Source organism: Stigmatopora argus, chromosome 2, assembly GCF_051989625.1.
Source record: "Stigmatopora argus isolate UIUO_Sarg chromosome 2, RoL_Sarg_1.0, whole genome shotgun sequence".
Classification (NCBI taxonomy): domain Eukaryota; kingdom Metazoa; phylum Chordata; class Actinopteri; order Syngnathiformes; family Syngnathidae; genus Stigmatopora; species Stigmatopora argus.
Genome location: NC_135388.1, coordinates 21,209,182 through 21,233,609, shown reverse-complemented (window position 1 = coordinate 21,233,609; position 24,428 = coordinate 21,209,182). Strand labels below are relative to the sequence as shown.

The 24,428-nt window shown below is 40.7% G+C and overlaps 3 protein-coding genes across 4 annotated transcripts in view; 2 read left to right on the top strand and 1 right to left on the bottom strand.

Annotated features, from left to right (window-relative positions):
• Positions 1-18,189, top strand: part of dis3l (DIS3 like exosome 3'-5' exoribonuclease) — a 42,663-nt gene extending 24,474 nt beyond the window's left edge. The window contains exons 9-18 of the mRNA XM_077623488.1: positions 119-280; positions 368-618; positions 7,206-7,298; positions 8,738-9,026; positions 9,209-9,444; positions 11,439-11,593; positions 14,740-14,918; positions 14,995-15,140; positions 15,464-15,635; positions 15,909-18,189. Coding sequence (XP_077479614.1) covers positions 119-280; positions 368-618; positions 7,206-7,298; positions 8,738-9,026; positions 9,209-9,444; positions 11,439-11,593; positions 14,740-14,918; positions 14,995-15,140; positions 15,464-15,635; positions 15,909-16,241 — 2,016 coding nt within the window. The 3' untranslated portion in view covers positions 16,242-18,189. The remainder of the gene's footprint in view (positions 1-118; positions 281-367; positions 619-7,205; positions 7,299-8,737; positions 9,027-9,208; positions 9,445-11,438; positions 11,594-14,739; positions 14,919-14,994; positions 15,141-15,463; positions 15,636-15,908) is intronic.
• dapk2a (death-associated protein kinase 2a) overlaps positions 1-24,428 on the top strand; it is a 127,782-nt gene that overhangs the window by 69,992 nt on the left and 33,362 nt on the right. The window lies entirely within an intron of this gene.
• LOC144091277 (cysteine--tRNA ligase, cytoplasmic-like) overlaps positions 17,758-24,428 on the bottom strand; it is a 27,018-nt gene continuing 20,347 nt past the window's right edge. For both annotated transcript variants that reach the window (XM_077623506.1, XM_077623498.1), the window contains 7 exons: positions 24,176-24,244; positions 23,159-23,240; positions 22,936-23,016; positions 20,738-20,805; positions 19,281-19,340; positions 19,091-19,174; positions 17,758-17,928 (listed from right to left, as the gene is read on the bottom strand). In XM_077623506.1, the coding sequence (XP_077479632.1) occupies positions 17,785-17,928; positions 19,091-19,174; positions 19,281-19,340; positions 20,738-20,805; positions 22,936-23,016; positions 23,159-23,240; positions 24,176-24,244 (588 nt within the window). In that variant the 3' untranslated portion in view covers positions 17,758-17,784. The remainder of the gene's footprint in view (positions 17,929-19,090; positions 19,175-19,280; positions 19,341-20,737; positions 20,806-22,935; positions 23,017-23,158; positions 23,241-24,175; positions 24,245-24,428) is intronic.

The following is a 24,428-nucleotide window of genomic DNA, read 5'->3' as shown; positions in this document are numbered from 1 at the left end:
CTTTATCTTTAATTTCAAGTAATGACCCGAAACAACCATACCTTTGAATGACTCTCTAAAGCAAAAAGAGACATATACTTGATCTATAAACATAACATCATTCTCTGCTTTTGGTCAGGACCACAGAGTGGTAGTACGCATTGACTCATGGGAAAGCACATCACTGTATCCCAACGGACACAGTGTGAAAGTTCTGGGACGCGCTGGTGAACTTGAGACTGAAGTACAGACCATCCTCATTGAAAATTGTATCCATGTTCCGCCCTTCTCTGATGCACAGGTCTGATGATAAACTCCTACCACTTCTAATGAAGAATATTACTGTCACTATTTTCCCCAGTCTTTGAGGGTCTCTGTTTCTCCCCAGCTGAGAGAGCTGCCTGTGAATTCTTCCGAGAAGCCTTGGAAGGTAGACCATGCTCAGGTGGCTGACCGACGGGACCTGCGAGAAAATCGCCTGGTGTTCAGCATCGACCCTGCGGGCTGTGAGGATGTAGATGACGCACTGTCTGTGCACAGCCTTGCAGGAGGAAAGATGCTGGAGCTTGGGGTTCACATCGCTGACGTTACACACTTTGTCCCTGAAGGCACCCTCACTGACTTAGAGGCACGTGCAAGGTGAGAAGTGGAATTATAAATGTTTGTATTACTTGTGTGTGTGTGTGTGTGTGCGTGCGCGTGTGTGTGCGTGCGCGTGTGTGTGTGTGCGCGTATGCGCAGGTGTGTTTGTGCACTTGGAATATGGAATATCTTGTGCTCCTAAATCCAGTGGAAGATTGTTGATATTTTTGTGAATTAGGTAATCAAAGTCAAGACAAGTAGATTACCCAGTTGATTGCTTTTTGATGACTAAATTTGTTCTATTTTTGTTCAGTTTGTGGAATTACTAATCTAGTACTTCACTTACTTCATATAACTTTCAGTTCAAATGACAGGTACGCAAGCACCGAAAATCCCCCCAAATATTTTTAATGTTATGAAGCTTAAAATTACAGTGGTACCTCGACATACGAGTGCCCCGACATACGAGCAATTTGAGATACAAGTAAAATTTTGAGCAAATATTTATCTTGCGATACGAGACAAATTTTGATATACGAGAAGAGAGCGGATGCGAGAGGCTGCTCATAAGAACATCATGGGCACTGTCTCTCTCCCCGCAACTCCCTCTTGTAATGTCTCTGTGGTCGCAACTTCCTCATGTAATGTCTCTGCGAGCACTGGGTGGAGCGTTGCATTTTTTCCGTGTTTTTTTCCTGTTAGTCAGTGCGAATGGCGTATATACTACTTCTCATTGGCAAGTGGTCGTGCGTTATCCTATTGTGAGGACATTTGTGTGCATCATTTTGGGAATATTTTGAATGGAATACAAAAGCAAACATCTTGGTTGCATGTGAAAGTCAGGGTGGAGGCGGGGCAAATAGAGCCAACCCGGCCGGGAGAAGAAAGGTTTCAAAATTTAAAACAAGATTATAATTAAGTTTATTGTAAAGTTAGATTAAATTTATTTTTGAGTGTGTCTGCATCGTAATCCAAGTTCATTTAAATTTGTTTATGTTATGTTACGAGCGCCTTGCTGTGCAAAGACCCCCCCCCCCCCCTTTCCCCCCCTCTCTCTGTCACTCTCTCTCCCTTCCGCGAAATCCGTCTAATTTTAATAATATTAAACACATTTTAGTAGGATCAAAACACTAGTTATTTGTTACTTTGTCAATAGATGGCGAATTAGAACAAAGAAAAATGTTCCAATATCGTGTTTTTTCAGAGGGTTGGAACGAATTAATTTGTTTTTAGTTCATGTCTATGGGAAACGTTCGTTTGAGTTACGAGAAAATCGACATACGAGCTCAGTCCCGGAACGGATTAAGCTCGTATCTCGAGGTACCACTGTACAGTAGTTTGGCAACCACCTACCTAAAACACTAGGAAATATTCTCATGCGCTCCCAGATTTAGCATTATTAATTTTTGGCACACATTTTACAGCCTTTATAGGAAGTGTGACCTCAAGTAGATTTCCCATGCCTCTGGAGGTTATTACAGGCTTACTTCTCAGTTTGGCTAATGATGCCCGTACTTTAAAAAAAATCATTCGTTTTTTTAGCCCTGTACCTCTCGAGAAAATTGAAGATTGTGTTTTGTTTTGTGCGGGCAGGTATTGGCCGTGAGATGCAGATGTTTTTTTTTGCACAGGCATATATCCACTTGCGTTCACGAGCTGTGGGTTATGACCGAAGATCCAGGATACAACCGGCTGAAATGCGTTTCCTCCGCAAGGTGTCTGGACTCTCATTTAGAGATAACAAGCAGGGGAGCCCAGCTTGCAGGAGATACATTGACAGAATCTGCCATTTCTCCAAACGCAGCGGACATATTTAGCGACCTGGTGATGGACGGTGAGGGTGAGAGTTCTTCGGAACACCAAGCATACCCTGACTTTAAAGCATCGCGTGGCTGGTTCAAAAAAGTGCCGAGTGCCAACAATGAGGCGGCAGAAGAATTTATTTTAAAAAAAATTGGAACAACATGTGGAGGATAACTACGTTCCAAAGCAAGTTTTTGATTGCGACAAGACTGGCCTCTTCTGGAAGAAGATGCCCCACCACGCATTCATGACAGCTGAGGAGAAGAAAATGCCGGGACACAAGCCCATGAAGGACCGACTTACACTTGCTCTCTGTAGTAATGCCAGTGGAGATTGTAAGATTAAGCCCCTGCTAGTGTACCTATCGGTAAAACCCGAGCTTTCAAAGCTTGCAAAGTCTTGTAGGAGAAATTTAACGTCATGTGGAGGTCGAATGCCAAGGCCTGGGTCACTCGACAATTTTTTTGTCGAGTGGGTGAATTTAGTGTTTGGTCCTGCTGTAAAGACATTTTTTAAAAAGAATAACCTCCCCCTCAAGTGTCTACTGATTCTCATCTATGCCCCGCACACCCACCTCACCTAGAAGAGGAAACCTTGGAGGAGTTCAACTTTATAAAGGTGCTGTACCTTCCTCGGAGAACCACGCCCCTCTTCCAGCCCATGGACCAGCAAGTCATTTCAAATTTTAAAAAAACTTTACACGAAATTTCTTTTCAAAAGGTGTTTTGAGATCACAGAAAACACCCACCTTACTCATCGGAATTTTTGGAAGCACAGCTTCGACATTGTTGTGTGCTTGAACTCAATTGACATGGCCTGGAGGAGCTCAAGGAACTAGAGTTAATGCAACACTCGGCAATCAGGGAGCAATATAACAAGAAGGTGGACGGGGAGGGAGCAGCAAGCATTCCAACAGCGAAAATAAAAGAAATGCTGGGGAAATTTCAGGAACTTTGTCTTTGACAAAAAAAACACATCCCGAAAGAGTCCTCACTGGTCGTGCGATCGCCCATTATGACAACATTTGTTTGTTGCACTACAGAAACATTATTAAGTCTTCAAAGGAGAGTTGGATAGTTTTTTTTCAAAATGTCTGTCAACCAGCACTGCAGAAGGGGAAGGTAAGAACCAGCAGCGACAGCGACTAATAAATTACATTACAAATAAATCATAAAATGTGATTTTTGTTGTTGTTCATTAATGTTGTTTCGTGTGGTCTCTCTATGTTGCCTACTGTTAGCTTCCTCTTGTTCCCCTGCGAATCAACATGGGTAGATTTTGTATATACCGTATTTTCACGACTATAAGGCGCGCATAAAAGTAAAAAAAAATCTCCAAAATAGACAGGGCGCCGCATAATCCAGTGCGCTTTATATATGGACCAATACTAAAATTGTTATCACGATAAAATAAAATAAATCAGTCGATAGGACAACTACGGAAAGCAGCCCGACTCTACTATTTTCCCGTAGATAAAGTACTGCGCAGTGACTAGCTGGGATATAGAGTTCTTAATACACCCAGTTCTTCAATATAGTTAGTATGACGGCGACCACACTAATTTGGTGCTGGCCGTCATTTCGGCTGTATTTACAAAAGAAATCCTGCCGCTAAATGTTTGCGTCAACAGAGCATTCAAAGCTAGACTGTGAACTATGTATATATATATATATTTATTTATTTATATATATATATATATATTTATATATATATATATATATATATATATATATATATTTTTATATATATATATATATATATATATATATATATATATATATATATATACAAACAACTAACTACGCCAAGCAACCCCAGACTCTACTATTTTCCCGTAGATAAAGTACTGTGCAGTGACTGCTGGGATATAGAGTTCTTAATACACCCAGTTCTTCAATATAGTTAGTATGACAGCGACCACACTAATTTGGTGCTGGTCGTCATTTCGGCTGTATTTACAAAAGAAATCCTGCCGCTAAATGTTGGCTTCAACGGAGCATTCATAGGTAGACTAATATATATTATATATATATATATATATATATTATATATATTATATATATAATATATATTATATATATTATATATAATAACTCGGAGCTTGCCGTCATTCCCGGAGGCTTGAGAACTACAAACGCTGGACCCGGCTTTTTGGAAGGCTCGTTTGGGCAATTGTTTATTTCGGACACAGAAAATGAGGACTTTGATGGATTTGTGGGTGATGATGACGTGAGTAAGTTGTAAAATGTCTAAATAAAGTACAACCGAACTCAGTTTTGCTTCCGTTGCCTTTTTAAAACATGTTTTTAGCGTGCAAGAACTATATTTCCCAGCAGTCACTGCGCACCGGAACCCGGAAATAGGGTGCTTCCGGTAGCCAGCGCAATTGCGTTTCGATGTTCATCCATATATAATATATATGCGTCTAATGAAATGGTGCGTGCTTTGTATGTCTAAAATACAGAAATAGCACTCGTTACTGACACTGCGGCGTAAAATACGATGCGCCAAATAGTCGTGAAAATGCAGTACTTGTTATTCATTTTTAAGACATTAATGTTGCATGTTCTTCCCAGGCCTGCGTGGGTTTCCTCCGGGTACTCTGGTTTCCTCCCACATTCCAAAAACATGCATGGTAGGCTGATTGGACACTCTAAATTGCCCCTAGGTATGGGTGTGTGTGTGTGTGTGCACGGTTGTCTGTCTCCTTGTGCCCTGTAATCGTCTGGCCACCGATTCAGGGTGTCACCTGCCTCTGGCCCGGAGTCACCTGGGATAGGCTCCAGCACCCCCCGTGACCTTGATGAGGATGAAGCGGTTCAAAAAATGAGAGATGAGATGATCATTTTCTCTCATTTGTGTGTGTTTCTCACATCTTTCTTACAAAATTGGGACATTTTGACCAATTTTAAAGGGTTTAGTTGGTAGTTGTGTGAGGACTGTTTAGAGAATTTACATATAAGGTACTGCTCTACTTACGAAATTTTCAAATTGCGAAAAAAGTTCTGGAACCAATTAATTTCGTAAGTCGAGGTATGACTGTAATTGCTTCAGGGCCACCAAAAATTTGCTTGACCAATGAGGATGCATTTCCAATAAAGGCTGCCCACTTGTAAAGTTTTTGTCAAAAATTATAAATCCAAAAGCTGGAAGCGCATGAGAAAAGATATGGAGAAAGAATACATTTCATATTTCACACATTAGAAAGAATACATTTCATATTTCACACGTTAGATCGGTCCCTCAATTTCATAACTGTAATATGAAACACCGCAAACGTAAAATGTGTTAAATAAGCGTAATTTGAAATAGCGCAAGTATAAAACATTGCATTAATCATAATTTGAATCATCGCAAACATAAAACGGGTTTGACGCAAGCGCTCTCGAGTCATTTCACCATCACCATCAACACATGCTGTTTTCGGCTGGATTTGACCTAATTTGAGAGCATTTTGAGCCGTTTGGCGAATGGACGTATATGGACGTTTTTTGCCTCCATCGCGACATCATCCAACATTTTACCGAGGAATTCACTTCCCTGGGCTCGGTTCTAGTTTCCAAAGAGCTGCAGTATTTGTATTTAATCATTAAATACTGTTTTCGGCTGGATTTGACCCGATTGCTGTCATTTTACGGCTCGCGACATCATCGCGACATTTTACCGAGGAATTCACTTCCCTGGGCTCTGTTCTAGTTTCCAAGGAGCTGCAGTATTTGTATTTAATCATTAAATACTGTTTTCGGCTGGATTTGACCCGATTGCTGTCATTTTACGGCTCGCGACATCATCGCGACATTTTACCGAGGAATTCACTTCCCTGGGCTCGGCTCTAGTGTCCAAAGAGCTCCAGTATTTGTGTTTAATCATTAAACGCTGTTTTCGGCTGGATTTGACCGATTTTGAGAGCATTTTGAGCCGTTTGGCGAATGGACATATATGGACGTTGTTTGCCTCCATCGCAACATTTTACCGAGGAATTCACTTCCCTGGGCTCGGTTCTAGTGTCCAAAGAGCTCCAGTATTTGTATGTAATCATTAAATGCTGTTTTCGGCTGGATTTGACCCGATTGCTGTCATTTTACGGCTCAGTTCTGCTACATCTGCCCGCCCAAGAGTGCTTATTCCCGGGCTGCCATGCCCGCCCAAGACTGCTTATTCCTGGGCTGCAATGCCCGCCCAAGAGTGCTTATTCCCGGGCTGCCATTGACGGTAGACTAATAAACTAAGAGTGATGAGCGGCAAAGGGAAACCAATCATTGATTTTTACTATAATTTGGACAACGCCAGCGGCGTGCTGGATTAAAAATCCTAACGGGCCGTATATAGCCCGCGGGCCGAGGTTGAAAAATGCGTACACACACGATCCGGGGGCAGGGCGAGCGCGCAAATCCCGTTTCAGCGAAACCTCCGTTCGGCCAAACGTTCATTCGGCCGAATGGCCGTTCGGACGAATGAACGTTTGGCGAAACGTCCATTCGGCGACCTGTCCGTCTGTCAAACGTCCGTCGGCGAAACGTCTTTCGGCGAATCATCCGGTCACGTGATTTACCAGTACATCAATCAAATGTGGAGATATTATGATGTGTCCTAATTAAGGCTAACCAATGACAATGTTACTGTGGACCACGAACGCCCCAAAGACAAGACAGTTAACAAACACAACGCAGTGGGTTGAGTTTACAGGCTGAAATGTCAAAATATGGTACAAAGGAGAATTCTCATTGCACACAGTGAAACAGGGAGAATGAATGACAGCCCAACGTAAATAACATAGCATAGCAAAACCTGGAAACATTCATATGTAAAGTATAATTTACAACACTTCACCTGTGTTTCAGGGCGACAACTTGCTACCTTGCAGACCGCAGGTATGACATGTTGCCAGCAGTTCTCAGTGCAGATCTTTGCTCTTTGTTGGGAGGCGTTGACAGGTCAGTAAAAGTTTTATGTTTGTCACTTAACAGTTAACCCCCATTTTTGTTGATAGTTTTATAGATATATTCTATGCGAAGGGTGTCCAAACTATTCCACAAAGGGCTGCAGTGGGTGCTGTTTATTTTCCGGCTGGTCCAGCACGGACTGTTTAACCAATGAGGCTTCTTCTGAAATGAGCCGCACCTGACTGCAATCAACTGATTACATTTTTGGATTGGATAACTTTATTCATCCCGTATTCGGGAAATTTCATTGTCACAGTAACAAGAGGGTGAGAATGCAGATACAGGAAAGGCATAGTTACACATAGTTACAAGTTAGACAATACAGTCGCAAAGGCCGCAGAACAACAAAGCAAAAAGCACAAAGTACAAAGCAAAGTATATGGGATCATTAAGAATCATTAAATCAAATCATTTAGACAGAAAAGCAGCAAAAACACAAAACGAGCAAGAGCGGATGGAGCTACCGCTACCGGCTGCCACCTGAGCGGCGCCATCTTGGTTGCAGTAGCAAAAACGGATACAGACTCAAGAAAAAGACATTGTAGAGTTGGATAAAACTGGAACCACACAGGAAGTCTTCCAAAAGATGGGGAAATTCTGCAGACTGTCACCGAGGTTGAAAATATGCAGAGTCACTCTTCCAAACTTATTCGCACAGTTCCTCAGCAGTCTGGAGCTGAAGAATCAACAGTAGCAGAGTATAACCCCTCGACTCCGTTTTCCGACCTGGTAAGCGCCGACAGCTCTTCCATCTTATCCCATAATGGAATGGTTGGTGTGAAGCGTCGCTTCTTCTCCCGGCACTTTTGTCCAGCTCCGAATTTCCAACGGCATTGAGGTGTTGCTCCTTCTGCTGCGTATTGTTCACAGCTAGTCCCATTTGTATGACAGCTAAGGCATGGCTGAATGATTCCAAAAAAGAAGTAGCAGAAAGGAGCCAGGCTAATAGAACAAAGAAAGTTGTAAAAACATTAAAGTAAAAAGTATAGAGTACAAAGTAAAGTAAAAAGGAATGTATTAAAAAATATTAAAATGTAATAAAAAAAAGATAGAAAGGATGTAAAACACGAAAAACAAATAAGAGTGGACAGAGCTACTGCCACCGGCTGCCGCGTGAAACATTATTTTTAAGACACCTGATTGGTGAAAATAAATCCTTTTCCTCAGTTGGAATGAAAACACGACGGGACACACTACGGTCCTTCAGGACCAGTTTGGGCACCCATGTTTATAAGAGGAAATCCATGATAGAGTGATTTTTTTTTCACCCTCACTTAAAAAATATTTTAAGTTATTCAAACACACTTTTGTAACTATGTCTTAACACTTCTTATTCTCGCACTGTCAAGAAACGACATTCCATTTCTTTGAGAGAAATAGAGCTTGACTTTAGTAAAGCTGACATAAACCAACAATTGTGACAAAACTAGGTATGCAATGAGCATTGTGTGGGAGCTGGACTCACACACCCTCGCCATCAACAAGGTGTGGTATGGTCGCACCATCATCCGTTCCTCCTACCAGCTCCACTACGAGTTGGCTCAGGCTCTCCTCAATGGCGAGCAAGCCGTGGTACCTGAGCTATCCCAGCTGAGCTCCTACGAGAAAGATGCCAAGTTGGCTGAGCTCACCCAGGCTCTGGAGACACTGACCCACGTGGCACGACACCTACGAGCCCAGCGGGATCAAGGCGGTGCATTGGAACTGGAAGGGGTAGAGGTGTGTTTATTTTTAATGTAAAATATGAATGTGTAAAACATAGGGGAGAAAATGGCCTCAATTAAAGAGACGGGGGAATAGAGGTTAACATTAGTAAATCATTTGATTGGGTCATAACATTTAAGGCAGACACACATTTTCAGTTTTCTTTCTATTTTTTCTTTATCATTATTTGCTCCCAGGTCCGTGCACAGCTAGATAATAAAAAGAACATCACAGCTTTGGTCCCACGCCAGCCCCTCGAGATCCACGAGACAGTGGCTGAGTGCATGATCTACGCCAACCACTGGGTAGCACGTAAAATCCACGAGAGCTTTCCTCATCAGGCTTTGCTTCGACATCACCCACCGCCACGACAGGAGTTCTTCATCCAACTGGTTGAAAGTGCCAAGTCCAGGGGCTTTGCCATCAATACCAGGTTTGTCACGGATGTGGAAGTCCTCTCTGCTATCATTTTTCATTTTTGCATGTGTCTATAGAGTGTCATATTACTGGATGATTGAAATCATTTTCCTTTAACTTCTATTGGTGGATTTGTTTCAAGAAGTGTATCTGTCATCATTTGAAAGTCACTTATTCTCGAATTTCATGACACCTTTTGGTGTCGTTAAATTATTATTGCAATGATTTCATCCATTGTGGAAGTGTGTGCTGATGGAAATGATCAGGGGTGTAAAGATTACCAAAGAAATCTTCATCTTGCGTAGCGCATATCCTCGCAAGGGTTCCGGGGGTTGCTGGAGTCCATCCCAACGGACTTCGGCTGAAAGACATACTACACTATAGACTGGTCGCCAGTCATCTGTAGGGCACTGTCAGGTTTGCCCTTAGACATTCCCAAAAACATGCACAAATAAAGAAGATTGGATTTTTACTTGCAAGGGGGAAGACCGTTGAGGTATGCTTTCCAACTCTGTTCTGACCTTACACTTCTTTTCTGTTGCTCTATTACATTCGGAGGCCCTAATTAAATGGGCCTATCAACTCTACAGGGAGGAGTGGATTACACAAATGACATGTCCGAGTGTGCTTGTCTATGTGCGTGCATGTGGGTTGGATCTTTAGCCTATTACATACAAAATACATTCATGAAAGTCAAAACAGATGAGGACCGAAGCACAAGGAAGCCTCTTGGAGCATCCGTGGTGTGGGTCAGATGACGCAAGTGGAATGCTCACTGTAGGTTCTTGACTCAGCCTTGACTTAGGTTCGGGTATTCTGAGGCGTCCTGGTACCTCTTTGTTTAGACTAAACAAGGCTTTCAGGAGCAAAGCATTGCAATCAAGTATGATAATAATAATGTGTGCATAACTAAATGTGAGCAAAGTGTCCTTTAGTAGCAAAGCTATTACTACGTTGCAGGCAAATGTATAATAAAATGAAAATAAAAATGCTGACAGGCACACAGAGATAGACAATCGTTTGCACGCCCAATAATAGCACCACCCAGCGGGAATCGATCTAACGCTTTCCCGCACCAAAGACAGACGAGTGAGCCCATATACCAGGGTTGGTGAACACATGGCTCTTGAGCCACATGTGGCTCCTGGCCAAAATGAATGCGGCTCTTTGCTTCTTATCATATTTTGTATATACAAAGAGCCATTGTATGTTCCTCTTATTCATCAGAGCCCATTATAAACAAATAATAAATTATATTTAAAAATAATTTGGCAGATTGGGAGTTTTTTATGCTGCTTCTGACGCAAGTTGTGGCTCTTTGTGTCTAACTTGTTCGCCACCCCTGCCCTATACCATCAGGCGGCTGCAAAATAAATCTTCTCAATTAAAAGTTGATTTCACAAGCTTCATGAGCTTTCACTTATATATAGTGCTTTTCCTCCTTCAAAGTATTCGAGGAAGTGTGCGAGTTTCATACATACCCAATCAACGCTGACAACCTGAGATACATTTATTTTTTGCCTTGTTGTATATTCTATACTTGTATCATTTATGTTTTGGATTACCAATTTGATTTTGATTGTTCAGAATAATATTGGTGACTATGAAGCTTCTTGTCATATGTTAAACAATATCAAATAATTCCGCAATTTTTGCCTTTCTATTGCAATTTGCACATTTTCACTGCTCAAAGCAGAGAGGAAGTCTCTATCAAATTAGTAATTATTTTCCAGACTACAAATCACAGCGGATCATGTGGTGGATCTGCAAATAAAGATGCACAATGAAATATAGATGTCCTACTTGGACGACACGATGAATGAGTGGTTAGCACAACTGCCTCACAGTTGTGATAAATACGGTTCAACCCCCAGTGGGTTCCGAACTTCCTGTGTGGAGTTAGGTTGGCCCCCGCCAACTGCCCGTAGTTGGCTGGGGTAAAGCTATTCAGTGATACCAACAGAACAATTGTATTGCATAATGCCACTTTTCCTCCATTTCACTTTACAGGTCAAATAAGGCTTTAGCTGACTCTCTGGACGAGGCTGTGGACCCACAAGACCCACTTCTCAACAAGCTGCTGAGAATGATGGCCACTCAAGCCATGTCTCAAGCACTCTATTACTCCACTGGTGCTATTTCCCAAGATCAGTACTACCACTACGGTATGCCCTTGCCGCTCTCAATAAGTAGTAGATGTTGGATATTACAGTAAATAGCAGGTACTGTTGCCACAGTGACTTTTGAAAAGTAATCTGATTCTGGATTGCACATTACTTTTTTGAGGAGTATTTTAGATAAATAAATGACTGACTTCATTTTAAAAGTAACAAACCTAGATAACTATTTTTTTTCAGTTATATCAAGCATGCTCAACGTATACAGTGATGTAAAAAGGAAGTTGCCTCTTTCTTGATTTCTATTTTTTATGTATTCCACACAAAGGCTTCAATTAATCAAACCAATGTTATAACACACACATACATAAATGAAAGAAATATAAAATAAAGCTTCTAAATATTTACCGAGGTGTGTGACTAAAACCAGATCTGAAAAATTGCTCCCCCTTTAAAATAACTAAGTAACTGTTACTAAGTACAATTTTGGCAATGTCAAGTAAAATTTTACTGGCCATACCCAAACCTGATAATTACTGCATTTGTTGAATCAAGAAATCACTTAAATAGAAACATATCAGACAATGCAAAGAAAGCCACAAAATCTCCAGAAACTACACACTATGCCATGATTCAAAGAAATTCAAGAAGAAATAAAAGCGAGAAAAAAGTCATGTTATGAAGCCATTTTCTATTTTTGGGGCGCCAGAGAAACTGTCAGAGCTAGACCTGGGCAATAAAACGATTACAATAATTAATGTCAAATATTTTTTGTGAACAACAATATAATTTTTTGATAACATTTGATACCCTAAAACTGCAATCACACCACCAAAACACCACAAATAAGGGGGCGCTGATGTTACCTGAACACTAGTTCCAGCCCAATGTTCAGTAGAAAAAGAGGATGGTAAAGAAGAGCTGGCTTTAGCATGGTTAGCAATAGAGCAGCTAAAAGCATGAAAGCAAAAGGACTATAACACGGCCAAAATGAGTGATTATAGGATGCAGGACAACACAGAGCTGACCCACTAAAAAAATCAGTGAAGTGTCGTTTTCTTTTTCTTTTTTATTCCTCTTAAATACACAAACCGCAGCTTTCCTTAATCCATATTATTTAACCCACTGTCCTCATTTGAGGACAGCCTGTAATATTTTTCTTAGTTGATATTAAGGAGTTTACCCATTTTATGCAAACGTTCTGAAAACGTTGCAAAAATCTAAAAGTTGTTAAAATAAAAGTTTATCCAACTTTTTAATTTTTTTTATTTATTTATTTTAAATGGCCATCACGTATGTTACAGTGGTACCTTGAGATACGAGCTTAATGCGTTCCGGGACTGAGCTCATTTTGTCATCATGTCAATTTACTTCTATCTCAAAACAATGTTTCCCATAGAAATGAACCAAAAACAAATTAATTTGTTCCAAACCTCTGAAAAAACACAAAAAAAGGATATTGGCATGAAAAAACATTTTTATTTGTTCTAATTTGCCATCTATTAACAGAGTAACAAATAACTAGTGCTTATGATGTTTAATAGTAATAAAATTAGACGGATTTCGCGAAGGGGAGAGAGAGAGGGACAGGGAGAGACATAGAGAGAGAGGGACAGGGAGAGACAGAGAGAGCAAGAGAGAGACATTTTGCACGGCAACGCGCTTGGAACATAACATAAATAAATTTAAATGAACTTGGATTACGATACAGACACTCAAAATTAAGTTTAGTCTAACCTTACACTAAACTTAATTCTATTTTTGTTTTACATTTTTATACGTTGGCTCTATTTACCCCGCCTCCACCCTGAGTTTCAGCTGCAACCTATCGAGGGTTGTTTGCTTTTGTATTCCCTTCAAAATATTCCGAAAATGATGCACACAAATGTCCTCACGATCGGATAACGCACGACCACTTGCCAACGGGAAGTAGTATACTCCTCTTGTAATAGCGAGCAAGCTCCAATGATGTTCTCATAAGTAGCCTCTCTGTATGCTCGTATATCAAAATTTGTCTCGTATCTCAAGGTAAATATTTGCTCGAAATTTTACTCGTATCTCAAATTGCTCGTATGTCGGGGCATTCGTATGCAAAGGTATTACTGTAATTGGTATTGAGTTCCAGATGCGTGGAACGGACAGAGAAGGTACTTTGGCTGAAAGCACTCTTTTTGAAGGGCACTACACAGCAGTGTTCCCTCTAAGCTGCGCGCGTGCGCAATTGCGCACTACTCTCGTCTTCTCTGCGCAGCAGCAATCATATGGCGCGCAGTAAAAAAAAAAAAATCGGATTTTTTTATTTTTTTTATTTTTTATTTTATTTTTTTTATTATTTTTTTTATATACCCCTTTCCCCATGATGGCGCCGTTTAAGCGGCAGCCAGTGGCAGTAGCTCTGTCCACTTATGTTTTTCGTGTTTTACAGCATGTTTTACATGAAAAATTAGAGGGAACATTGACATGCACCTGCTTGTGGCAGGTGTGATACTGGTGTGCCCATAGCGAGCAATGATGATGTCGTGACCGGATGATTCGCCTAAAGACGTTTCGCCGACGGACGTTTGACAGACGGACAGGTCGCCGAATGGACGTTCCGCCGAACGTTCATTCGGCGACCTGCCCGTCTGTCAAACGTCCGTCGGCGAAACGTCTTTAGGCGAATCATCCGAGTACCGATGATGTCGCTCACACTGGTACTCGGTGCGCTCAGGGAGGTTGACTTTCTGCTCAGACCAACGAAAAATTAGAGGGAACATTGCTACACAGTCACCTCTAGAGCCAGCCCTTGTTGATGTTTTGGATTTTTTTTGTACAAAATCTTGCAATGAAGGCGGAGTTTTGTGTTGGAAGATTTTTGTAATCTAAGGTGGCATCTGCATATTTAACAGTATTGTCCCAGTTAAGGCCCCATCTAGGATCTATAGCACAACCCACTTCTACTACAGCTCCGTCTTGTGGATGTATAACACAATTCTTTCCAACTTCTACTACTACTGCATTTTATAATCCGATGTGCAAATTTTTAGATAAGCCATTCATTGAAGGCGTGTCTTATAGTGCAAAAAATATGGTAAATGTACTAATTACTGGTTTGAAAATAGTAGCGCGTCAGCTTACTTGTGACTGAAAAATCTGTTAATACGTATGATTAGCATCGCTGATGCCAGGATGATAAATGGAATCCTACTTTTCAGGGTTGGCGCTGGATTACTACACACATTTCACTTCACCTATTCGCCGCTATGCCGACATGGTGGTCCACCGCCTTCTGACAGCCGCCATTGATGTTGATAAGGGGCGGAGCCCTACTAAAGCACTAGCTACTAACAAGGAACTAGACGAGTTGGCTCATCACATCAACAAGAAGAACAGGGTCAGTTGTTTTCTTTCATCCCATTTGATACATTGTGGTACGCGTTCAAGGTTTGAGTGCCATGTGATGTTTGCAGGCAGCCCAACAGGCGCAGAAGCTGTCCACGGAGTTGTTTCAGTGTCTGTACTTTAAAGAACGAGACCCTGGCACCGACCTGTGCTGCGTGACCGATGCTGTCATTTACGCCATTCGAGACAACGGCGTTTTGGCTTTTGTTCCGCTGTAAGTTTTCACTTTATTATGTTTTTGATGTCACTTAAATAGGTAATTGTTTAATGTAGAACAGGGGTGTCAAACCGGTCCTCAAAGGGCTACAGTGGGTGCAGGTTTTCATTCCAACTCAACAAGAGGATACCTTTTGCAAGTCTAATCAGTTAATTAAAGTCAGGTGCTACTTATTTTAGAAGACACCTGATTGGTTAAAATGTCGGTACTGGATCGGTTGGAACTAAGACCAGGACGCACTGCGGCCCTCGGCGGAATTGGTTTGAGGCATGTGATGTAGAATGAGCAGATATGGAAACGCTAACATTAGTTTTGTATAGGTACGGCATCAAGGGGCCTGTTTACTTGAAGAACCGTGAGGGTCAGGTGCTCTCTGCGGGACAGGACTGTCGTTGTGAGTGGCAGAGTGGTTCTGTGCATCGCTATTCAGACCACATCACGACCACATCCACCATTGGATCCACAACCTTTAAGCTGTTCAACCACATCACTGTGAGTCACTAGAGAACTTCTATATTTTAAAGGCCTAGCAAAAGCGTCATAAATTGAGCTATGATAATTTACAGCATTTGTTTCTTTGGCCCTTGATTTCAACGATTAAATAGAATGTAACATTTCTTATTTTCTTAACATTTTTAACACAAACAATACAATATACACGGTATGTTATAAACATCAATAATCCACCCAGCATATTGTGTTAGGGCACGTTTCTTCACATATATTTTTAATTGAGGGAAATTTTGCACACTCTGCCTCCCGCAGGTTCGGATTTTTGTTCAGTCGTTACGTTGCCATGCAGACAGCGTGTCCCTTGAGCTCGTCTGCAACCGGCCGCACCAAAGCGAAGCGCCCCACCAGACTCAGTCACACGCTCGCAGCCAGCTGGTTCAGGAAGTGGTACGTTTAGCCGAAGAAGCCTCTCAGCAAGCTCAAGGGAAGGCGACCCGACGACCCAAACTTAACAAAGAGGAGCAAGAGTTCTATCAAAGCAAAAGCCCAAACCTGTACTTACTCTTGGAGGAGATACATGAGCTTTCACTCATGGATTTGGAATGCTTAGAGACTGTCACATGCCTCAATAACTCAATGGACTGAATGCAATAATGTCTATTAAACCTAATTTTTTAACAGAAAGACTAGGATTGTTTACGTGAATATGACAGTGATGGTACCCGGACATTTCGTCGACGGACACTTCGTCGCCGGACGGTTCGTTACCGGATGGTTCGTCGAACGGACGCTTCATCGCCATTTAATTAATTTAACAGAATTTTGAGTGTTTTTTTAAGACTGAAAACTAAAATTGCATTATCTTCTACTTTTAAAGCAAAATTACACAAATTGTTTTTGTTTCTCAAAAAAACAAATAAATCAATGTAGCAAATTAGGTACAGTGGTACCTCGTCATACAACCGCTCGTCATACAAAATGCTCGTCTTGCGGGGGAAATTTCGATCGAATAATTCGCCCGTGATGCGGTCAAAATTTCGTGACGCGACCAAGCCAGGTGGCCATGGCATTTTTTTTGCATATCTTTCGTGTATAACAATATCTACGAGCACGGAACGATTAATTCAGACGAGTTCCTCCTAGGACCAGGAAACGCACAACGCGCGGGCAAAAAGAGGGCTTTCTGGGTAATGAAGTATACTCGTGCACACAACACCCATAGGCAATGGCAACCTTTCTCAGAATAAAACTTCATTACCCACAATCAATACGTGGGTAAGCTCAACTATTGTATTTCCTGTTATTCTTTCTAAGAAAAGAAGCTCCCGCGATCGTTCTTTAAAGACTATTTCTCGTTGGCAAGTGGTCATGCGTTATATTGTGATGACATTTGTATGCGACATAATCGAAATATTTTGAAGGGTAGACAAAAACAAACAACTCTTGATGCGTTCGTTTTGAAGACTTCGGCGGAGCGGCCAGGTGGTGTCAACCCGTAGAACTACGTAAGGTAAAAAAGATTACAACAAATTTAGAATTTAGTTTTGTTTGAAGTTACATTAAACGTTGAGTGTCTGTATATAGTTATCCAAGTTAATTTAAATTTGTTTGTCCGTTTACGAGTGCATTTTTGCCGTGGATTAAGCCCCCCCGAGCAGCCCCCCCGCCTCCGTGTATGCCGCTGTCTATACCCTCCGCGAAATGTGTCTAATTTTACTCCTATTAAACACATTATTACTATCAAACAACTCCTTATTTATTACTTTGTCAATATATGGCGAATTATAAGAAATAAAACATTTTTTTCAATCCAATATCCTGTTTTTGGTGTTTTTTTCAGAGAGTTGGAACGAATTAATTTGTTTCCCATTCATTTCAATGGGAAACCTCCGCTCGAGTTACGAGAATCTTGTCATACGAGCTCAGTCCCGGAACGGATTAAGCTCGTATCTCGAGGTACCACTGTAATTGGAAAATGAAAATTGAAAAAAAAAGACTATAAACTATTAAATTCACTCATACTCTTAATATTGTTTTTCGGAGAGTAGTCCCAAATTGAAAAATTTTCAAAGTATCTCATGAGCATTTTGCACAACAATTCCGACTGCATAACAACAGATAATTAATGCCTTCAAAAGAAAAAATCAAACAGATTAGAGAATTAAGTTAGAAAAATTATTTTATTTTTTTAATTTTTGACCTCCCCTGACTGCACCTTTTGGCTCAGAAGATACTCTTTATGTAGTTTCTCTTGACCCTCAAAGAGTTTACGTAGTTTCTTTTCTTGTCCCTTGCTGAGTTCCTTCCCTTCGATATCATGAGTTGGGAAGCCCTGTGAAAGGATGGAGAAATGTCATTGATCTGCTCATCTGGAAACATTTGTCACATATCGTATTTTCTCGCATATTAGCCGCCTCCGCGTATAAGCCGTACCCTTAACCTCCTAAGACCCAAAGTTTTGCAAGGCGTGCATTTTTTTATCTTTGATATTTAGTCTACATGGGACCTGATGTGTGTAAAAACAAAGAATTATCTTTTTACATGATGTAGTTTCTGTAAAAATGTGATGTCCACACGTAGACGCCAGGTACCTACTAGGAGGTTAAAATTGTTGAATTTTACCATTTCTCGCGTATAAGCCGCCTCCCTGATTCCCAATTTTCACCTCCATATTCATGGTTTTAATAGGGAGTACAATGTGTTACTTTAAAGGGAAAATCTTAAGAAAAATCATTGCACGTGGTATTTCTGAGATACTGTATTAATCGAAAGGCTCGTCTACTGGATTGCACATTCCCAAAGGGTGTTGGCTGCACATAGACAAACTAAAAAAGAAAGTCATGTGAGCAGTACAACCAGGAAGTGTGTCCATAGCAGTCCAGTTTGTCATCCCCAAGTAAGATTGCAGGGCCCCGAGCGAGCAAAGGCAGGCACAAGTTAAGTGGGTTTTTCACGTTTTATGCAAGATACGGTTTTAATTTTTTCTTGAATTTCATTCATAGACGTAAAAATAAACTTTGTTAAGTGTTTTATCTGTTTATCTTTTCTCTACTTTGAAATAAATGACCGTATCGGCCGTATTGTCTTGTGTTTGTCAAGTCTAATGTGTGCGCATATAAGCCGTAACCTTGATTCAGGCATAATTTTTTTGAGCGACAAATATGTGAGCAAATACGGTACTATGTGAGGCTCGGTTGGTAAAAGGTAATTTTAAGAAGGTCACAGATATGATTTGATTTTTAATAATGCAAGTGTGGATTTTGGCTAATTACCTTGTTCAGGCTCTAAGATGCACCAAATGTGTAAAGATGGTGGGAAAAAAATAACATCTTATAGTTAAAAAAAAATAGGGTAGATGCAATGGTTCACTATTAGAAGTTTTTTTTTTTTTAGACGCCTGATTTTGCCGTCATAGGTATATCTGAAATTTTGAATGTGAAGTTTTTTTGTTTCCATTGAGAAATATTCGTTTCATAGGATTTAAAATGTGTTACCATTTGATCGAATTTTGAATATTTGTTGGTTTCTGAAAGAAACATCTCAGATGGAGGGATCTTCATTTTGGCGAGCTTGGCCATCTTAAAAGAATGCCATGAAAACAAAAAAAAACATGAAAAATGATTAACTTTTGATTATAAAATATCTTTTTAGCTATTCATAAAATGAAAAGGCTTCAATGCACACCTCCTGTTCTTCTTTCTTCCTGGCAGCCTCTGCTTTCTTCCGTTGCTTTTCTTCCTCCAGCTGCAAACAATAGTTTACACCTCATATTTTCGTATTCATCCATGATGGATTTTTTTCACCATAAAAAAAATAAAAATATTATGTCTTTAAACAACTCCTTCACTATGTGACAGAGGGAAGCAAAGCCATCGTTAAAATAAAAATGTTTTTTATTGTTTATAGCTCAGATAAGCAAAAGAAAATGCGACGAGGTGTTGCAAATATTAGGCATGTTTTCCTGAAAAAAACTCGAGCGGCTCATTAGTTTGATTGGGGTGAAATGTCTTTGAATGATGTCCTAATTCTTAATGCCCACTGCCAGCCCTTTATGGCATAGCACACATACCAGCCTTTCCTCATCTCACCTAAATAACAGTAAAGCCAAGTGCGACATACGCTTTGTCATATTGGCTCCTCTTGGCTTTCAGGTGACTCACTATCTCTGTCTCCCTCCCCCTTTCTTTCCAACCCTCCCTCTAAAATAGTTTTCCGTGGTGTTTTACTGTGGCGATCCCTGAAGGGAAAAGTTGAAACTCAGTCAGTGGGTAATGCTGACTCTCTGGATAATTCTACTCTCTACTCTTTGATGCACCCCACTTTTTGAGAAACACTGAAAGCAGGTTTCCATTCAAACGACACGCCATTCGATTGACACCAGAATCTCACATGAAAACAATGTAGAAATATTCATGGCATGCAGTACCATGCAGTCCTGTTTTCAATGCCAAAGCTAATACACACAAAAATACGCCACAGCTCAGTTGGCCTAAAAACTCCCAATCACATTTTTACTTAGAAGTGTGCTGTGAGATTGGTCTTGGTTGCCGATGGACAATAAGCTATAATTTGTTTGCTATCGTTTCACCAATACAAACGTTTTGATTACTAACCAACCAAATCTCATCGCTTATTTGCGTTCTGCCCGGTAGAAGTATTCTGTCACATATTATTCACAAAAAGGTATGGCATGTCTCATCTCATTTTCTGAACCGCTATATCCTCATTAGGGTAATGGGGGATGCTGGAGCCAATCCCAGCTGTCCTACCATGCATGTTTTTGGAATGTGGGAGGAACCCGGAGTACCCAAAGGAAACCCACGCAGGCCTGGGGAGGACATGCAAACTCCACACAGGTGGACGCGACCTGGATTTGAACCCAGGACCCTAGAGCTGTGAGACCGACGCGCTAACCACTTGCCCCACCGGGCTGCCCGCTATGGCCTGTAAGCGGAGAAATTCAAATGCAGAATTCAATTACCCACCATTGCAAAATGACAGAATAGAAGTTTTGTCTGAGCGTTCTGGTTGTTTAAACTCATTTTTGTGCATGGTCTGAACATTTTCTAGGCAGACTCAGGAGAAAAAAAATGGTCTCCAGTCAGAGTGAAATGTGAAAGTGCACAATGTCCTCTCCTTACCTTGATCTTTTCATCCCGTTCCTTCATTAAAATCTCCTTGTCCACCAGTTTCACCACGGTTGGGAGTCCTGCAACGCAGTCAATGTACATAATTAACAAGATTTATAAAACTCATAAGTGCCGTGAATTGAATAAGTTATTTTCCAAGATGGCGCCGCTCAAGCGGCAGCCTGTGGCAGTAGCGCCGTCTGCCCCTTGTGTTTTACAGCCTTTCTATCTTTTTTCTAATTACATTTTAATATTTCTTAATACAGTGGTACCTCGTCATACGACCGCTCGTCATACAAAATGCTCATCTTACGGGGGAAATTTCGATCGAATAATTCGCCCGTTATGCGGTCAAAATTTCGTGATGCGACCAAGCCAGGTCTTTTTTGCATATCTTTCGTGTATAACAATAATTACGAGCACGGAACGATTAATTCAGACGAGTTCCTCCTAGGACCAGGACACGCACAACGCGCATGCAAAAAGAGGGCTTTCTGGGTAATGAAGTATACTCCTGCACACAACACCCATAGGCAATGGCAACCTTTCTCAGAATAAAACTTCATTACTCACTATCAATACGTGGGAAGCTCAGCTATGTCATTTCCTGTTATTCTTTCTTAGGAAAGGTCCCGCGATCGTTCCTTAAAGACTATTTCTCGTTGGCAAGTGGTCGTGCGTTATCCTATTGTGAGGACATTTGTGTGCATCATTTTGGGAATATTTTGAAGGCAATACAATAGCAAACAGTCCATCGATAGCGAACGTGAGGGCGGAGGCGTGGCAAACCGCCAACCCGAAAAACAAAGGTAACAAAAGATTACAACAAAATTTGAATTCAGTTTTGTGTAAAGTTACATTAAACGTATGTTTGAGTGTCTGTATATATTAATCCAAGTTAATTTAAATTTGTTTTTTCCGTTTACGAGTGCGTTGTCGTGGAAAAGAAAAAACGACCCCCAGAAAGTCTGCAGAAAGTCCCCACCTTGTGGAAGACTTTCTCTGTGTGGTTCCAGTTTTATCTAGCTCTACAATGTCTTTTCCTGTGTCTGTATCTGTTCTTGCTACTGCAACAAAGTGATCTTTTTTTCAAGATGGCGCCACTCAAGTGGCAGCCGGTGGCAGTAGCTCCGTCCGCTCCTACTCATTTCTGTTTTTTACAGCTTTCTATCTTTTTTTTATTACATTTTAACATTTCTTAATACTTTCCTTTATATTTTACTTTGTGCTTTATACCTTTTACTTTAATGTTTTCATGACCTTTACAACGTGACTCCACCCGTCGCGTGTGAGAGGCAATAATTGTTCTATTATCTTAGTTTCTCGATGCTAGTCCTGGACGTTTTTTGGAAACATGTAGGCAAGGAAGGCTACCGGTCCTGTTGATCAGCTCCAGACAACTGAGGGAATCTGCGGATCATCTTGAAAGAGTGATTTTGCATATTTTCGACCTCAGTCTCAGTCTGCAGAAGGTCCCCACCTTGTGTGGGCTTCCTGTGTGTGGTTCCAGCTTTATCTAGGTCTACAATGTCTTTTTCCGTGTCTGTGTTTGCTACTGCAACAAGGTGAATTTCCCGAAAACGGAATGAATAAAGGTTAATCTAATCTAACCTAACCTATTTATCTTCACCAATTAAAGGTATGGTTCCTGGTTTTCTTTTGTTAGTTTCTCATAAAACTTTAATGTTAGAACAATGCATGTATGATTTATATTTCTATTTTGTTTTATATTGTGTAATTTTACCTCTTGCTACTAGTGGGTTGAAGTTGTGCATTTCCACCGACCTGGTGTCAGGCTTGCAGGCTTTTTAATTATTTTAATAAAGACCTGAGTGTTGCAATTGAGGTGGCAAAAAATAGTTTTTAACTATGCTTGTCAAAAATATGACCATGTGTGATGTGACAGTGAGCAATCCACTAATGCGCATATGATTTCTGAGAGTTACATTTTGATATTTTGAACATTGTTATGAGTTAAACACTGATTTGTGTTACTCAGTTTAGGTTTTTACAATGTTTGAATGATTTAAAAGATTATATGTGAAACCAAATGCAAGCAGGTCAAAGATCAGTCATTTACAATTTTGAGAGCATGAACAATGCTCAACAGTCATTTTACATTTTTTCCCCCACTTAATTTGTTAACAGTTTTAACGGAGTACTCGTACATATGTGAACCATTAGTGCAACTAAACAAATAAGGAAATTACCTTCATGATCCTCAAATCGGACGCCTAACTCCGGCAACGTAACATCACGTACATCATCACAGAGACGCAACAAATCCATGACTGTAGGTTAGGATAGAAAAAATAAAATAATAGTGCGATAGTGAAAAAAATACAAAATACATTAAAAACCAATTTTATTAATGACTTTAAAATCCCAATACACATTTTACCAGATAAAGTACAGAAGAGCAGAGGTCCTTACCCTTCTGCTGTCTGGAAATTTTTCGCACCTGCTCTCGGAAGTCAGAAAGGACCGAGAGGTAAGGCATGACTGTGCTCTCCAGCTAATAAAGTCAACAAAAACAAAATTATCAGTATTTTTTTAAAATGATAATGTTATAACCTTAACATAATTTGCTGTATTTGTGTTGTATTTACAAATGATATAGTAGTATACAGGAGTGTAATTTGACAAAACTCTCAACTCTCATTTTCTGAACCGCTTTGTCCTCACTAGTGTCGCGGGGGGTGCTGGAGCCTATCCCAGCTGATTTCAGGCCAGAGGCGGGACACACCCTGAATTGTTGGCCAGGCAATCGCAGGGCACAAGGAGACAAACAACCATTCACGCTCACACTCATACCTAGGGGCAATTTAGAGTGTCCAATCAGCCTACCATGCATGTCTTTGGAAAGTGGGAGGAAACCGGAGTACCCAGAGAAAACCCACGCAGGCCTGGGGAGAACATGCAAACTCCACACAGGTGGACCGACCTGGATTTGAACTTAGGTCCCCCACTGTGAGGCCGACGCGACAACCGCTGAGCCGCCCAATTTGACAAAACATTACATTAAATTAATCTGAACGTTCCTAAAATGAATATTGTCAAAAACCTTTAGTTGCGGATAGATCCTATTTCAACTCTCAAGAGCACTTGATTGGGAACCGTAAAGGTAAACTGAAGTCATTGTTTGGCTCGCCTGGAAAATGTTACCATCAGTGTAGATTACCTATTTGCAATTGTAGTCTTACATTCATTCATTCATTTTCTGAACCGCTTTATCCCCATTAGGATCGCGGGGGATGCTGGAGCCTATCCCAGCTGACTCCGGGCCAGAGGCGGGGGACACCCTGATTCGGTTACCAGCCGATTGCAGGGCACAAGGAGACGGACAACAATTCACTCTCATACTCATACCCAGGGGCAATTTAGTTTTAGATTTAGTTGCTAATTCATATAATGCTACCAGGCATATTCACCAAAAAAAAGATATCTTACATCGACATTCTCTCTTTGTCCTCCTAATGGGAAGCCAATGGGCTCTGATCCTTCAATTGCACCAAATATCTAAAAGACATGAACAATTTTTCACAAGAACAGATAAAAAAATAATTTCAAAAGTTTGTCAGACTGACGGGCATAAGATTTTAAAAAATAAAATAAGATTAAGGGCTTTGTAATGTTAAATGAGGATAGAAAAACAATTAATTGAACTAAATAACTAACATTCAACATTTTTGCTTTGGTATGA